This window comes from Mus pahari, chromosome 7 (assembly GCF_900095145.1).
Source record: "Mus pahari chromosome 7, PAHARI_EIJ_v1.1, whole genome shotgun sequence".
In the NCBI taxonomy this organism is placed as follows: domain Eukaryota; kingdom Metazoa; phylum Chordata; class Mammalia; order Rodentia; family Muridae; genus Mus; species Mus pahari.
Genome location: NC_034596.1, coordinates 78,656,444 through 78,673,880, shown reverse-complemented (window position 1 = coordinate 78,673,880; position 17,437 = coordinate 78,656,444). Strand labels below are relative to the sequence as shown.

General features: G+C 47.4%; 2 protein-coding genes across 7 annotated transcripts in view; one reads left to right on the top strand and one right to left on the bottom strand.

Annotated features, from left to right (window-relative positions):
• Zfyve1 (zinc finger FYVE-type containing 1) overlaps window positions 1-11,384 on the top strand; it is a 79,005-nt gene extending 67,621 nt beyond the window's left edge. For all 3 annotated transcript variants that reach the window (XM_029540749.1, XM_021201584.2, XM_021201582.2), the window contains 7 exons: window positions 2,547-2,655; window positions 3,095-3,192; window positions 3,296-3,413; window positions 5,885-6,055; window positions 6,586-6,766; window positions 7,322-7,435; window positions 9,838-11,384. In XM_029540749.1, coding sequence (XP_029396609.1) covers window positions 2,547-2,655; window positions 3,095-3,192; window positions 3,296-3,413; window positions 5,885-6,055; window positions 6,586-6,766; window positions 7,322-7,435; window positions 9,838-10,070 — 1,024 coding nt within the window. In that variant the 3' untranslated portion in view covers window positions 10,071-11,384. The remainder of the gene's footprint in view (window positions 1-2,546; window positions 2,656-3,094; window positions 3,193-3,295; window positions 3,414-5,884; window positions 6,056-6,585; window positions 6,767-7,321; window positions 7,436-9,837) is intronic.
• Window positions 11,385-15,247: 3,863 nt separating this feature from the next.
• Window positions 15,248-17,437, bottom strand: part of Dcaf4 (DDB1 and CUL4 associated factor 4) — a 23,337-nt gene continuing 21,147 nt past the window's right edge. For 3 of the 4 annotated variants that reach the window (XM_021202051.2, XM_029541139.1, XM_021202053.2), the window contains one exon: window positions 15,248-16,464. In XM_021202051.2, coding sequence (XP_021057710.1) covers window positions 16,202-16,464 — 263 coding nt within the window. In that variant the 3' untranslated portion in view covers window positions 15,248-16,201. The remainder of the gene's footprint in view (window positions 16,465-17,437) is intronic. The other variant, XM_021202050.2, reaches the window with a different exon arrangement.

Genomic DNA, 17,437 nt, shown 5'->3' with positions numbered 1-17,437 from the left:
AAATCCTGAGAACACAATTTTCTAAGGAACATTCAGAATTGAAGCCAAGACCCCATACCCAGGGGTTTTCCCTGGGTGACCTGGGCTGTGCCCTTGGCAGTAATGATTTATAGAGCTCTGGAGATATTCAGAAGTGTACCTTAAGCTGAGAGCACTGGGTTAGAATAGGTCTGGATGGGGCCTGAGATACATAGACCTTGAGGGTCTCAGGTTGCTGCTGTGCTGCTGGTCTGTGGAGCCCGTTTGGCCACAGAGGGGTTAGAGCAGTGACTCACAGATTTTAGCATGAATCAGAGGCGTTCAGAGCGTGCTAAGCCAATTACTTAGTCCCATTTCAGATTTAGTAGATCTGCAAAGAACTGGAGAATTGGTGGGTTTGATAATTCCCAGATAAGGGTGACACTGCCTGTAGGTCCTTACCTTGAGCATGGCTGTGTCACTTTAAGCTGTTGAAGGCAATTAAGTCAGTCTTATTTATTACTTGCCTGATGGATCCCATGAGTTTAAACCCTGTGTCAAGCCAGGTTGCATTCTCCTTGTCCTGTAGACACAACTCTGAATTCATATCAGGGCCTCCATATCCTCCACTCTTGCCCATTTACAGAAGGAGACCTGAACCTATTCTTTTATGAATGACCTTTGGCCTTGGATGCTGCACTCCATCTGAGGGCTACAGAACCATTTCCGACCTGGGTGACCAGGTCTTCGGTGTGCAGTAGAGGGCAAGGACATTTTTTGGAGAGTCCCACTTGTAAAGAGAGAACAAGTCTTAGTTGCTGGGTAACACCCTTTTGCTCTGCCTGAGTCCAGCATGAGAGGATTAAGCACTGTTGGGTCATCACCTTTCATTTGGAGCATCTGCAGGGTTTCCAGAATTTTCTGTTACTACAGCGAAACTCTGTTTCTGTCTTGCCAGCGTGGCAGAGCTTGCTGCTCACGTGAAGGGATTGTGGTTTAGCATTAAGCTTTCCCTGGACACCTTGCCAGTTGGGAGCTAGCTTTATTTTTACATTCTGGCAACTATATGGTTTAACTTTGCTGTCTTAGTTGCTTTTCTGTTGCTGTGAAGAGACATCATGCTCAAGGCTATTTATAAAAGAAAGCATTTAATTCCAGAGGGTTAGAGGCCTTGGTCATGGTGGGGAGCTTGGCAGCAGGCAGGCAGGCATGGTGCAGGGGCAGTAACTGAGAACTTACATCTTGAGTCACATGTATGAGGCAGAGAGGCTGGGGTGGGGATGAGAGTATGAACCTGGAATGGTCTGAGCTTCTAAAACCTTAAAGCCCCACCTGCTCCAGCTAGGCCACCCTGTAGTACGAAGATTTTAGTAAGTCCTGGTGTGGGGTAACTGCCTGCTTCAGTGGTTCTTTTTTTTTTTTTTTTTTTTTAAATATTTATTTATTTATTATATGTAAGTACATTGTAGCTGTCTTCAGACACCCCAGAGGAGGGAGTCAGATCTTGTTAAGGATGGTTGTGAGCCACCATGTGGTTGCTGGGATTTGAACTCTGCACCTTTGGAAGAGCAGTCGGGTGCTCTTACCCGCTGAGCCATCTCACCAGCCCCGCTTCAGTGGTTCTTAAATGAAAGACACACAGACTTTATATTTCAGTGTGTCTTAGGCAGCACAATAGGCGGGTACCTGCCTATCCTCCATGCTGTTAGAATCTGCCTCTCACTGATAATTACGAGTTAACTACATAACTAATTTCTGTGTTCCGTCTTGGATGCTCTTGACCCAATTGAGCAGCCCTCTGGGCCGAGTCCGCTTATCCCCTTTCATGGCAGCTCCGCTTCTCTCTCCTGCATACTTTTCAGGTATGGCATCTCTCCTTCCTTTCTTCTTCCTTGAGGTTCCAAGGCTGGGAATCCAGCCTTTGTCTCTCCTCCCCAGCTATTGGCTGCTGGCATTTCTATTTGTCAGTCAGAATTAACAGGGGGTGGGTTCCCAGAAGCTACCTGCAAAGTCTTGGCGGTGCAGTTAGCATTGGACTACAAGCAGCTACACCTCACCTCTAAGCCTTCCAGACAGTTAGGGCCAACTGGGGAGCATTCAAACCTAAGACCTAATTGGAACTATTCTCATGTGAACTAACGTCATTTCCTTACATCTCTCTTGTCCTTTTAATTTCTTAAGACCTATTCAGCTTTCATCTCTAGTCAAGTTCTTGCCTTCTATGTCTTCCATTTCTACAGAGGAGCCAGATTGATTTTTCCTTTTCTCCATTTCCCTATTCAGAGTAATAGTCCCCTGCTCTCTGTGTGATATGGCTACAGATGTTTACACTAGAAGCCATTCTAAGACCTCAGATATGTGACTGTGTTCATCCTGAACCAAAAGTTGTCTTCTGCCATGTATTCAAAGAGATTATGAGCCAAGTGACTTCCAAATATTGTGTGAAAAGCTAGAGATATAATCATGTCTAAGTCAGCAAGGCCACTCCCTGTGTGCTTAGGAAGCAGGGCTGGTTTCTGAGCCAGACACTTCTGTGTGGTACTGTCCTCTTAGCCCTCTCTCTCACTGTTGTATTTGGCTTCCTTCAGGGCAGGATGTAAGAACAGCATGAACCATGGCAAGGAAGGGGTGCCTCATGAAGCCAAGAGCCGCTGTAGGTACTCACACCAGTATGACAACCGCGTTTATACCTGCAAGGTGAGTACGCTGAACCACTTCTCACTCCAACAGGGAAATCCTAGAAACCCTGCACTGGTCAGATGAGAAAGGGGTGACCCAGCAGTGCTTACGGCTCTTTCTGGAGCTTTTCTCTAGTTCACCTTATCTGTCCTCCCGTTGAGCTCAGGGTTAAGGGCCCGAGAAGCAGAGTTTCTTCTCAGGAAACAACTTTAGATGGATGTTTTTTCCTGTCTGTGACAAGAGTAGAATTTAGAGCATAGTTCTGGGTCCTAGACTGGTGTACAGTTCTTTCTTATCGAGAGCACTGGCTTCTTAAGAGAAGTTAACCTCCTTCTGAGGTGCTAAACTCAGGGCGTGTACCCCTCAGCTGGTGTGGTGCTTTGTGGGGTGGAGGGTGTGAAGAGGTCATGGGGCCCAGAGTACCTAGAATAAGCTGACAGAGTAATCCGTGTTTCAGGCCTGCTATGAGAGAGGCAAGGAAGTCAGCGTGGTGCCCAAAACATCTGCCTCCACTGACTCTCCCTGGATGGGTCTGGCAAAGTATGCCTGGTCTGGGTGAGTTTTCCTGACACGCTAGAGGGTTGGTTGGTTTTGTCGTGCTTTTTTCTCAGCACCTGGCAGAGTAACACTGCTGACTTGCTGACTTGCCTCCTTGTAGGTATGTGATCGAATGTCCTAACTGTGGGGTGGTCTATCGGAGCCGCCAGTACTGGTTTGGGAACCAAGATCCTGTGGATACGGTGGTGCGGACAGAGATTGTACATGTGTGGCCTGGAGTAAGAACTATTTCTTGGCTTCCCTCCTGTTTTCTTGTTCTGTTGAGTTATTGAGTGTTTGTGTCTGGAGAGGTAGAGTTTGCTGACAGTAGAAAAGTCAACCATGAATTTCAGCACGTGAGTGGTTTAGTTTAGAGAGACATGATCTGTAGAGCCCATCCTGTTCCACTCTTTGCTTCTTATTCATTATATAGGTAATTGGAACTCAAGCTTGAATGAACTAGCTGAAAATTAGTCTTAACATTCTCAGCTAGCAAATATGACATCATCTTGTATACTCTTACTCATTTTCTATATGCAGATGTGTATATTTTTTGAAATATATGTACTGTTCATCCTTTTCTGCAGAAATGGGGCCTAGACTCCAAGTCTTTTCCCTGCTTAAGCCTTCTGATTAGCTGAAACTGTGGGCATGCCCCAGCAGTCTCAAGTATAGCGTACCTGCCATTTTTCCTGGCTTTTTCTCTTTACTTGACTTAGTGCCATGGTTTGACTTACCATTTTCTTATTTTTGATATCTGTTCAAGTTATGGCTTCTTATTAACAAATATGTTTTTGTGGCTATATGTGGGAAAGTTATTTCTGTGTTCTGGGAAATTGTGTATATGTGTGTGTGTGTGCACACATACACGTGCATGTGTGCATATGCATGGGTGTACATGTGTACTCATGCTACAGCATGCATGTGGAGATCAGAGGACAGCTTGGGGGAGTTGGTTCTCCCTTGCTACCATGTGGGTCCCAGGAATTGGGTTCATGTTGTCATGTTTAGCAGTAAATGCCTTACCTGCTAAGCCATCTTCCCGAGCAGGAAATTTCATTAACAAATGTTCTAAAAAGTGGAACGTTTCTTTTGAAATCTGGTCTCACTGCATTGGCCAGGCTGGCCTCAAGCTTTTGATCCTCCTGGCTTCACCTCCCAAGTGCTGAAATGAGGGGCGTGTCCATGGCTCAGCTTAGAAATAGGATTCTTGTTGGCGTCTCTTACTGTTTTCCACTTTGGAAAACCAGATCTGTTTTAGGAGACAGTGGTGCAGTAAGTATTTTGATTCTGTATCAGTCGTTGCTCACAGTTGCTCTTGGTAGTGTTCCTTTCTTTGTTCTAAGTTTCTTGGGAGGCTGAGGTAGGAGGATGGTTTGAGCCCAGCAATTTTGGGGCTAGCTTGGTGCAATATTAGAAAGGCCCTGTCCCAGGATAAAGTCAATCACTGTTCGTATTTGGAATCACTCACAAATCATAACAAATCCAACACAACTACTTTTCTCAGAGGGCATTATTTTACTGTCTGCCGCTTACCCTTGCTAGATAATTCCTATAGTGGTGTTATTTAAACTCAGGCAGAGCATTCAGTCCATAGTTACGTTTGGTCAGCTTTCTGTTACTGTAACATTCTAGCTTAGAAGAACATTTTCTTTTAGCTCATATTTTTGGAGGTTTTATCCATGACCAATTTGGCTGGGTTGCTTGGGACTACAGTAAAATAGTACATCCTGGTGAAAGTGTATGATAGAGGAAACTTGTTTGCCTCAAGGCTAGGAATCCAAAGAAAAGAGACCAGCATCCCATAGTCTACTGCAAGAGCACGTCCCTAACGTGATCAAGAATTTAGAGGGCCGTATCTTTTTCATTTCTAGCATCCTTTCATAGAGCCAAGTGGGGGGACAGATAACATGCCCTTTAAAGGGCTATCTAGATCCAAACTTGAGATCAGCCTGTCTACACAGCCACCTTGGAGCTTCCTTGATCATGCAGGCACATGGACTTGAGGATTTTCAGCTACACCTCCTTCTCACTGAGTTTCTGGGCCATCAGAAATTTGTTACGATTGTGTGGTATCTTTTTCGGAGCCCACCTCCTTGACTTGATGACCTTGATGCCATAGGCTGTCTGTCCTATCTGAAGGATTTAGCACGGCCTTGGAAAGCAAGAAAGTAAAGTGATGACTTTGGTTTCTGTCTCATGAAAACAGCCCCTTCAGCTGCGCCCCTCTCAGCCTTGAAGCTAGAACACCTCACACTCAGTGTCTGCCTGCTTATTCATTGTTTTAGTTTGTACTGCGTGTCCAGGATTGAGCTAGATACTTGCGAAAAGTTTAGATCACTATTCTCAGAGTTCAGCAGGTTTCACATACAAATGTAATAGCTACTGTACTTACAGAAATAAATATCTTAAAGAGTTACACGTATTAGAGGAACCAGAAGAGCTTGGTGTGGGCTTTCTGTAGGCTGCATCATCTTCTGTACTGCAGGGCAAAGTTAGTCCGAGTTGAACAGCTGTACGTCAGTCGGGTCACAGTGGTGAGAACACATCAGTACAGACTACTGTGTATGCTACTGCCAACTGCTGAGGAGATTGCCGTCTGCCTGTTCTGCCTTCCCTGGTGGTTTACAGTTCTGAATCGGTCCCAGATGTCCCTCTCCTTTTCCTTCCTGCATTCAGGGGTTACTGAGCCCCTGCCTTTTCCTTGCAGACTGATGCATTTCTGAAGGATAACAACAATGCCGCCCAGCGTCTGTTGGATGGGATGAACTTTATGGCTCAGTCAGTGTCTGAGCTCAGCCTCGGACCCACTAAGGCTGTGACGTCTTGGCTAACGGACCAGATTGCCCCTGCCTACTGGAGGCCCAACTCCCAGATCCTGGTATGATGTAGGAGTCCTCTGGGGTCCTGATGAGACCATGTTGCCTGGTGCTAAGCCTGTTCCAGGAGGAGACACAGTTTCCCCTCCTAGAGTTAACCCTGAGTCTTGGGAGGGTGCAGCTTTAGGCTGCTGCTTTGCTTCTGAAGTGCCTTTTATGTTCTGTGACTGTTTTCTCTATGGTGGATTGTATTTCCAGACCTGTGAGAGCCAATTAATATTGCCCAGATGTCAGAGAATCACAGCTATAGGATCTGGAGAAAGGAGTCTTTTTGAGGTCATTTCTTGGCTTGATCCACAGTTCTCCAGGGTACTCACAACCTGGAATTAGTTTCTGCCCAACCAAACCCCTGTAACAGGAAACACTCTGCCCCTCTCCTTTCTATTATTACTAGAAAGCTTGGGTCCTGACTGAACTGGAACCCACCTTCAGGAATTTGTGGTTGCCCCCCTGGGTCACTGGTCCACTCCCCAGCCGAGCGGGCATATAGGACCGACCTCTGCCTCTCTGTTTTGTTTTGGACTTGAAACAGAGCTGCAACCAGTGTGCGACATCCTTCAAGGACAACGACACCAAGCATCACTGCCGGGCCTGTGGTGAGGGCTTCTGTGATAGCTGTTCATCCAAGACCCGGCCAGTGCCTGAGCGGGGCTGGGGACCTGCACCCGTCCGCGTGTGTGACAGCTGCTACGATGCCAGGAATGTCCAGTTAGGTAATGAGGGGCTCAGGAGCGGCGAGCGAGTGAGAGTGCAAGGCGAGCCACCCCTTTCTACACCCCCTGAATACTGGACCCTAGATGCCCACTGCTCTGACCATCACTTCTGAGAACAGTTGCTCCTGGCCATCCTCTGAGCTCCTAGCCAGATAGGCCTGTGCAGCTGAGCCTTAAGGTGGAAGTTTGGGAGATAGGGTTGATTAAACGTGACCTGGCATGAACTCTGAGCTCAGTGATGCTTCTGAGAGAACACACCTGCATATAGCTCATGAGGTCTGGAAAGCCAGACAAGCTTAGATTGAGTCCTCTCTGTAGAAAGTTTAGGTCTTGCTCCCAGAACCAATCTGGTTGACTTTAAAAATAAGTTATAAATCAGTTCTAGAGAGGTTAAGGACAAGAGATGCCCAGGCCAGTTTCAGGGTTTCATCTGGCTGGCTCCACAAGTCACTTTAGTTACTGTGGGAATCCAGAAATGTTCCAGTGTGGCTCCCTGAGCTCCTGTATGAGAGATGACTACGGAGAGGCAACAACTATCTCTTGTATTACCCACAGATGTGACTGAGGCACAGGCAGATGATGAAGGTGGAACGCTGATTGCCCGGAAGGTGGGCGAGGCCGTGCAGAACACCTTGGGAGCCGTGGTGACAGCTATTGACATACCACTAGGTAGGCCTGGGCAGTGCCTATATTGGGTATAGTGCATGTAGCATGAGGGTCTTCGGGGTCCCCTGAATGGTCATTTTGATTTGTTTGCTGACTGGATTGAGTTTGGCAGCAAGGAATGAAGGAGAGCGTTATATACTTGCTTTTATGTGTGGAATCCTGTAGTAGTATCAGCTTCATTTCTGGAGGCAGGAACATGCTATTTTGTCTAAAATAGTGTCCGTGTAGCAATCAGAAAGTCTGTTTATTCCCTTGGCGTCATTGCCTGCAGTTCCTGTCTGAGTATTGCATTTGAACTGATTTGGAAGGTCCTTTGGAGGACAGTTAAAGCTAGGTTCAGTGGAGCATCCCTCTGCCTCTCTGAGCCTCTCCACTTGGTGTCTCTGGTAGTAGATGAAGGTTTCAAGAGCTGATACTTTGTGGCTAGACAATGGCCTAGTGGTTAAAAGCACATCCTGCTCTCTCTCACAGAGGACATTAAGTTCCTGTCCAAGCACCCATGTTGGGTAGGTCACAACCACCTATAACCAGGGGGTTTTCTACTCTCTTGGGGCTTCCATGTGTATATGTACATATGTAGATGCATGTATGCGCATGCACATACACACACACACACACACACACACACACACACACTCACAAATAAAAAATAAATCTTAATTTTAAAAAAGCTAATTTATGGAACCAGGTGACATATGCTTTTAATTTCAGCAGGTCTGACTCTGACTTTGAGACCAGTCTGGTCTACAAAGTAAGTTTTAGGCCAGCTAGGGATACATGTCTCAGAGAGACAGACCCTGGGACCCTGTCTCAGAGAGAGGGAGGGAGGGGGAGAGGTGAGGAGAGAGGGAGGGGGAGGGAGAGAGTCGGGGGAGAGACACAGAGCCTTTAGTGTTTGAAGAGAGGAAGTGCGCCTGCTTAGGTTCGAGAGAGAGCTGGAGTCTCCAAGAAGAGAACTTGTTACATTAGTTTAGTCATGAGTTTTGTTTGTGTGCTTGTGTCATGGCCTGTGTGTGAAGGTCAAAAGACAACTTCTAGGATCAGTTACCTCTTCCAGGTCATTAGGCTTGGGGGAGGGGGGTGTCTCTATCTGTACCTGCTGAGGCCTCTCATTGGCCAAGCTGTTATTGCTAAGTCAGCATTTAAGATCCTTCTCTAAGTGGTGGTGAGAGGTACTTATAACCAGAGTAGGGAGAAAGAGGGGAAGCAAGTAGTAACAGGGGGACTTGGCAAGACAGACGGGTGGGCCTGGGATGTATTTGGATGTAGGATAAGGGAGAGATCAGAATGGCTAGAGACAAAATTGGGTAGGCTACAAAACAAATTCTGAGATTTTGCCTTTGAGTTTTTGCTTCATTGGTATTAGAATGGGTGGATTTGCCTGGTTTTGAGCTCAGATCACATCCCCCTGAGCTCCCTGGGAGGGGCTGGGCTGCCCCTGCTGGGAGCAGTTTGTTCATGGACTGTTTCTTTGCTGAGCTCCATCAGGTTGGGTTTGGCCTGGTCTTTCCTCCTCCTTTGTTTTTTTTTTTTTTTTTTTTTTTTTAAATACTTGTAAGATTTACTGCAAGAGCAACAAGGGCATTTAAGACAAAACAAAACAAAACAAAAACAAAAACCAAAAAACAACAACAACAAAAAAATACCTGGTTTCTCTGTGTAGCCCTGGCTGTCCTGGAACTCACTCTGTGGACCAGGCTGGCCTTGAACTCAGAGATCCACCTGCCTCTGCCTCCCGAGGGCTGGGATTAAAGGCGTGCGCCACTGTGCCCGGCCCTTTTTTTTGTCTTTTTAATAGTTTAGCTATTGTGTTTGTACGTGAGGGGCACTCACTTGCGTGTATGAGCCATGGCACACGCAGGAAGGTCAGAGGGCAACTTGTTGGGGTTGGCTTCCTCCTTCCACCATGTCCTGTAGAATGAACTCGGGCCTGGTGGTGAAATTGCTAAGCGGTTACAGACACCTGCCGGGCAAGCCTGGCGCCCTGGGTTCTGTCCCTGGAGCCCGTGTAATAAAGAGACTTGACCAAGCCCCCTCTGACTTCCACTGGCACCCGGTAGCAGGGCTGTGGTGTGGCTCGTTTGGTGTAGAGTGTTTGGGTAGCATTCCTGAGCCCTAGGCCTAATCCACTGCATAAACTGGATGCAGTAGCATCCACTTCTAATCCCAGGACTTGGGGAAGTGAAGGCAGGCAGGAGGGTCAGAGGTGCAGGGTCATCCTCAGCAACCATGAGTCTGAGGCTAGCCTGTGCTATATGTCTCATATAATACGTAAATACAAATAAATAGAAGAACACAGCACAGTAATGGTTCTGTGTGCAGTTGGGATGACATAAGCTAAAAAGTGTCAGAGGGACGAGGGACAAGATTCCAGTGTCCTGACTGTTGTTCCTTCCCTGATGTAGGCCTGGTGAAAGATGCTGCCAGGCCGGCCTACTGGGTGCCCGACCATGAGATCCTGCACTGCCACAACTGCCGCAAGGAGTTCAGCGTCAAGCTCTCCAAGCACCACTGCCGAGCTTGCGGACAGGGCTTCTGCGATGAGTGCTCCCATGACCGCAGGGCTGTCCCCTCTCGTGGCTGGGACCATCCAGTCCGAGTCTGCTTCAACTGCAATAAAAAGCCCGGTGACCTTTAACCCCAGTTCCCTCTCCGACTGCTTCACAATTCCTTAGGTTCTCAGGGTTAGAAACAGAGAAGTATCACTGAGGTGGGCCCTCCTCCTGGTCACCTGATGTGGTGTGTGGTGTGTATGCCTCTCACATCCCTCAGTGGAGGTGAGCCTGGCGGTAGATCCGAAGGCATGAACCACATCAGGGCAGGGCATGGAGCAGCTCTCAGTAAAGCAGAATGGACCAGAGTCCATTGCATTTATTTCAGTTAAAAATAATAAATCTCTGTATCTCTCCATTTATCCGTCTAGAGGGGATTTGGAGCGATCACAACCGCTTCTGCTTTGAAGGCTTACCCTGGTGTGTCCCCAGCACAGGGACAAGGTGGCACTGGGAGTCAGTTTTTCTCCTGAAGCGAGCCAGGTTTTGCTGCTTCTCCCAGAGCTTGGCAGTGTCCTTTTCTGCCCCTCTTCCCTCCTGCTGCCCCGCTGCCTGAATGGCTGCCTAGGTTTGAACCTCCTGCTTGCAGCAGTCGTGGTTCTATATGAGGCAGAGGTCTGGCTTCGTGTGTAAGCTACTGGTATATGGAAGGGTCAGAGGGTAGAGTCTCGAGACATAAAGAGTCAAGATGCAGGTACTTGTGGCCCCTGTAGTTGGGGAGTCCAGAAGGAATCGGTCTCCCCTGCCGGCCATCTGCTCCCTGACGTTTCTGTCTCCTCTAGGCTTTCTTAGAGGCCATACCCTGCTCCTTCCCTCTGCCCCCGGACTCCAGGCTGCCCCTTCTTAGGATTTTTATTGCTCAAAGTGTCTTATTCTTTGTTCCCACACATAAAACCCCTCTATGGGGGGAGGGGGTGACCACAAGAAACCTTCCAGGGAAACAGCACAGAATGGACTGTTAGTTATGTTTTTTAAATATATACATATATATATATATACACATATATATATAAATAAATAAATATTTCAACAGATCATGAGGAAAAAATTCTCTTTGGTTCTTACAAGAGAAACAAAGTGAACAAATGTTTCTCAAAAAAAAAAAAAAGCTTGGACATCATATGGATCATGACTGGAAAGACTGTTGTGCTGAACTCCTGTGAGGGAGTTCATCTTCAGTGGCCAAAAAAAGAAAAATCAAAGCCACATTGTTACTGATTGAACTGATGGGTGGGTGGAGCCTCGGGGAAGGATGTGGGCAGTCATTCCTGGGGTGTGTATCCAGTGATGTTAGCCCTGGAATGGACTGGTCCTTCTTAGCTCTGCCCTTTCTGCCTCCGGAGGCCCTATTCTAGAACTGTATCATCCATTCACCACTATAAAGGAATCTTCCTGCTGAACACAGCTGTGTTGGCTCGTTTTTGCTCTTACATCTCCTTTCCAGTTGATAGAACATAGCTGGTGCCTAGCAGAGCAGAAGTCAAGAGAGACATGTCTAAGAGGGGTAATATTTTACACATAGTACATCAGCTTATTATTCCAGAGAGCTTTTTTTTTTTTTTTTTTTTAAATATAGGTCCATAAGCCCATTTACACGTTACATACCCACACTTAAGATGGAAAGTCAGTTTGTATGTTAGGCTGGCCTTGAACTCAAGGGCTTAAGTTATCGTTTTGCCTCAGCTTCCTAAGTAGGTGGGGCTTCAAAAGTATGTCCCACTAAGCTTGGGTTAAGTCCCACTAAGTTAGGTTGGTTTTAACTAACCTAACAGTTGGCACTCCCCCTGACTCCCCATGTCCTGGCTTCATGTATTCCACGCCCGAACTTGAACCCCTTCCAAGTGCTCAGGTCACAAGTGTGCACCACCATGCCTGATTTACATGGTGCTAGGGATCAAACCCAGGCCTTCCTACACAACGGCGCTACATCCCTTGTCATTTTCCAGGTAAGTATCTAGCATGCCCCAGATTAGTTGGCCAAGTGGGACCAGAACTTTATGATTGCTGTGAGTAGTCTTTGCTTAGAGAGCGTGAATGGTCATCTGGGAAATTGTCCTTGTAATCAGTAAGTTCTCAGTTTACCGTGATCCTTTCTCAAATCTTGTCAGAGGGGTGGGGCATCGAGAGCTAGGCAGCTTCGGTTAGGCAGAGGTGGCTGGCCTGCTGAGTTGTAGCCTCGGGGCAGCTGTTGGGTCTGGGTCTCCCTCTGCCTTCATGTCGTGATGTGGTTGGACATTCTTCCTGACCTGCAGCTTTAGTGTTTCAAACATGTCAGTCATCTGTGGAGGCAACGAAAAACTCTGGTTCTGGGCCATGGTAGGCCCTTGTATGTCCTAGGCATGTGCTTACGGTAGGTGCATCTCCAAGCCTCTGCTTCCTGCCTTGCCACCCGTCACGTCCCAGTTCTCTAAGGCTATTGACACTTTGGTCTGCAGCTTTTCCTTCCTTCCTTCCTTTTTTTCTACCTTTACGTAGGGACAGCTTGAGGAAGAGAGGGGGGGAAGTGCCTGTGTAAGGCCTTGGTCTGTCTTTGCTAGGGCACTTAAGTGTGAATCCTGCTAACCATGCCATGGGGACTTTTCTAGCCTTGCCCTAGCCCCCATTCCAGGCTCTTCTCATAGAGATCTCACAGGAAAATCTATAAAACTTTGCATGCTGTTCAAATCAGTGCAGGAGAAGGGAGCACACTAGGGTCAAAAAAGGGGGCCGCTTTTCCTGGCCAAAACCAAACCAAACCAAACCAAACCAAAATAATGGAATCGCAGCATCTGCTGTGGTGCTGTGGGGGCGGGGGAGGGGAGGAGCTAGCTAAATGCAAGCGGAAAAGGACCTGAAGAAACTTCCTCAGCTGTCAGACATATCAGCTTGGTTCACTCTCTCCGGCTGGATGCCACAAATCCAGCCAGCACCTGGATTAAGAAACCACATGGCTGCACTCCAGGAACACCCTGTCCCTCTCCTCACAGAAAGCTCTCCTGACACCAGTAGCACAGGTCACTTCCCCCACCCTCCTCTCCAGCTGTACTATAGTCTTTTTAAATAACTGCACAAAAACTATCTTCTAGGCGAAGATGGTTGCTCCCCACAAACACTGAATAGAGAGGTCTTGGGCGAGACTGAGTGATGCCTGCGGGGCCTGATGGGCGCTTATGCACATCTTGTGTTCTCAGCTGGTTGGCTTGTTGGGAACTTGGGAAGCCATTTAGTTGGCTGTTACACTGCCAGGCATGGTGTTCTTCCCCAGCCTGGAAGGTGGGCGGCAGTGCCCACGTTAAGATTTATTTACTATTATATCTAAGTACACTGTTGCTGTCTTCAGACACACCAGAAGAGGGCGTCAGATCTCAGTACAGATGGTTGTAAAGCCACCATGTGGTTGCTGGGACCTTCAGAAGAGCAGTCAGTGCTCTTAACCACTGAGCCATCTCTCCAGCCCTGGTGCTCACGTTTTTCATAGCTGCCATGTGGGCTCAGGTTTGGAAGTGCAGAGCTGAAGTGCAGAGCCTCCTGCTGTCAGCACCAAGCTCTTCAAGGCACCGTGACTCTTCTGCATTTCCACATAAGGTAGCTCTGAAGTTCACGGTTCATGGCATGTGACGGCAGTGATTCGTCTCTATGCCAGGAACTGGCTCAAGAGGTTACACAGGTTCTGTTTGGGAACGCAGGTGTTGGTAAAACAAAAATCCTGTCGTAATGGTAGTTGTGCAACCGTGTTTACATTCCCAGCTTTATAGTTGTCTTCAGGGAGAAAATTGAAACCGTCCCTGCAGCTTGTGTATGCTCATTAGTGAAACTAGTAAGTTGCTGTTTATAAGGCACTGGATATAATGCACCCTCCTTAGGCTTCTGTTGCCTCATTCCCCCATCTACTTGTCACAGACCTTGGCACTACATGTAACCAGAGCCACCTGATGGTCTGCAGTCAACAGAACACACATTGCTTGGTGCTGAGTGATCATTAACTCCTGCCATGTTTTAGACTGCTATTTTATCCTGACACTTCCTGTCTTCACAATTCTACAGCTAAAAGAGCCTGTATTTTCCAGGCTGCTGTAGTCTACCTTTGTGCTTTTGTTCAGGTTATATACAGCTCTGAAGAGGAAGGACACTTTTTAAATATTGCAACAGCTTTCACCTGAAGCCAGTGGCACCCTGTGCTTGACAAACACATGCTGTATCACCGGGCAGGGACCCTGGCTTCATCTGTAAGATGACAATGATAATTGTTACTATTGATTCCCTGACTCCTTTATGAATTGTTACAAGGATCAAATAAAAGGTGAGATACTAAAAATAGTAGATACATATTTTTACCCATTTTGAGGACTTGGTTTTCTGAATGTCCTAATAGGGTATTGGGGGGGAAAGATGAATATTCATGGGTATTTGCTTAATTGGGGAGTATCCTGGCTAACAGGAATATGAATTTAGAGACAAATAGACAAATAGAATAGAACCCAGAGAGCTGTGGTCCAATAAAGGCCATGGTCTCTAGTCAGACACTCAGTCTCAACAGGAAGGGAGCCAAAGGCTAACAATCCCACCCCACTGCTCTGTTGCCTTCTGCTTCCCCACGGATTCCTGGGGACTCGGAGGATGGATGGATAGGTCCAGAGCTGAGCTTCCTGGATGGAGCATGAGCAGAGCAGGCCAGGGCGGGCATAGGAGGGCAACCTAAACATGTCCAACAGGCTGTTAAAGCTGCTATTAAGGTCTCTAACCCCGCTGGCAAGCTCAGTACGTATTTCCTTGGGCACTTGGATGCTTCAGTAGCCTAGGGTTCAAGATCTCAATCAGGCTGGGTGTGGTGCTATACACCTCTAGTCAGAAGCAGGCTGATCTCTGAATTCAAGGGCAGCCTGGCCTACAGAGTTCCAGGATAGCCAGAACTACACAGAGAAACCCTGTCTTGAAAAACAAAAGAATCTGCTTTTTACTTTACTGATTAGCAGAAAAGATTTTTCTTTTAAGGATCAGCTTACAAGGGGCTGGTGAGATGGCTCAGTGGGTAAGAGCACCCGACAGCTCTTCCGAAGGTCCAGAGTTCAAATCCCAGCAACCATATGGTGGCTCATAACCATCCGTAAAAAGATCTGACTCCCTCTTCTGGAGTGTCTGAAGACAGCTACAGTGTACTTACATATAATAAATAAATAAATCTTTAAAAAAAAAAAAAGGATCAGCTTACAGATTTATTATATATGTATATGTATTTATTATATATGTACATTGTTGCTGTCTTCAGAGAGCAGAAGAGGGCATCAGATCTCATTACAGATGGTTGTGAGCCACCATGTGGTTGCTGGGAATTTAACTCTGGAAGAGCAAGCGAGCCAATGCTCTTAAGTGTGGAGCCATCTTTCCAGCCTAGATTTTTAACACTATAAATATTTCATAGACTGCCACTCTTAAGATTATAAAAAGTCAAAGCCAATTTCTTTGACCTTGGGTAGAACTGGCAAGCCAAAAGCTGCTGCTGCCTCGTCCAGCCTGGGAGATGCTGAGAAAGGCACGCTCAGGGCTGTTTGGAGCCACAGCACCTGCAAAGATCCATCTTCCCACCCATGCATGGTAACAAGAAAATCTGGGACCTCTTGCTGCTGTTTGAGAAGGCCACATATAATGGTGTCAAACCTGGTCCTGAGTCCACAGAAACAAAGCCGTGGCTTGCTTTGCCCTCTGCACCCCAGCTGCCTTTTTCCTGGGCATTCGAGCTCTTCCTGGCCTGCGGTGCTCGGGTGATCTCCCTGCCAGGCAGTCCCTGGTGAAAGCTGCAGCTTTCATTCTGCTTTGCCTGTCTTCAGTCCAGAGCCTACTTTGCTAATGAAGGAGATGCCTATGGAACTCAATAGGCATACCTTTTATGATGAGGCTGTTCATGCTCTGAGCCTTAATTGACATTACTCCACATAATATACTTTGGCAAAATTAGAAAATTGGAAAAAATGTATTTTCTTATTTTATGTGTATGGGTGTTTTGCCTGCATGTTCTGTCCATATCCCATGCATGCTTGGGGTCAAGGAGGCCAGAGAGGGTGCTGGATTCTCTGGAACTGGAGTTTGAGATGGTTGTGAGGTGCCATTTGATTGATGGGAATTGAACCTGGGTCCTCCGGAAGAGCAGCCAGTGCTTAACCACTGAGCCATCTCTCGAGTCCCCCATGTCAGTCGCTTTGCATTCCACTTAAGGACTCCATCTGAATACAGCAAGCACCATTTATAAAATGTCCTTATTCGAAACAGAAGGGAGCTCCCACCTGCCCTCCTCCTGTCTGTCTGGATAGGATGAGCTGTAGGAAAAACAGTACAGGTCCTGCTGGACGGCCATGAGCAGCCCTGGGGCGCCCCGGGTGCCCCCAAGCCGGGGAGAGAAGGCCACACTGGGAATGTTGGCCTTGGAGGTTGGGCATGGGGAGGGTATGGTTCTGAGCAGGTGGGCATCCTGGAGGCTCCAGATCCGTGTGTAGCAGTCTTGGCCCACTAAGAAAGAGGAAAAATAACACAGCGGGTTAGAGAATGAAACAAAGAATGTATGGCATGTGGACATTGCTTCTCACGACCTCTCAGGGCTAAATGTGACTAAGCCCAAACAGAAAGCCCTTGGTACCGTAGTTCGTGACCTGTGTGTTGTGACCCTCTTTGGGTCACCCTTCACTGGGGTCACCTAAGACCATCAGAATTAGAATTCCTAAGAGCAGCAAAATCAGTTACAAAATAACAATGGAAATAATTGTATGGCTGGGGCCACTGAAACATGAAGACCCTTATTAAAAGGGTTGCAGTGTTAAGAAGACTGAGAACCACTGCTCTGGGGGAAGGTGTTTCTGTAATACATTTCTTAAAATTAAGACACACATTGGTCTGTTGCTCCAGAACCGTCATTAGCTGCATATGTTCAAAATGCTAAGGATATCCTGACTGGCTGTGGCACAGCAGTGGCTCAGTTCAGCCAGTGCCCTGGCTTATGGTAGAGGTGGTTAAGTGAGAGTCCAGCCCACCTTATCCAGATGCCAGGCAGCTGGGTCCCTCTGGATGAAAAATACGACCCAGGAAGACCTTCCAACTTTGTTACACCCCGACAGAGCAGATGGTTGAAGTGTTCAAGTTGAAGTTCAAAGGACTCCAAGTTATGACAATGTAGCATGGGACCCCATGGGTTATGGTGGCCCAGATGCTAGATCTGTGGGGGCTTTAGCAGTCAGATTTCCAGTGACCACTCGGTGACTCTGGGACTCTGCTGCCATGACAGAGGATGTCCTTCGGGGATGTGGCTGGCTGTTGCAGCTGGGTAGACACTGCCTACTTCTCAGCAAGGCTCATCATGTGTCTACCACCCAGCACAGGAAACTCTACTGAGTTCCAGGCTCGAGGAATATCATTTTACACTTTCGTTTGTTTGTTTTGTTTATCGAGACAGGGTTTCTCTGTGTAGCCCTGGCTGTCCTGGAACTCA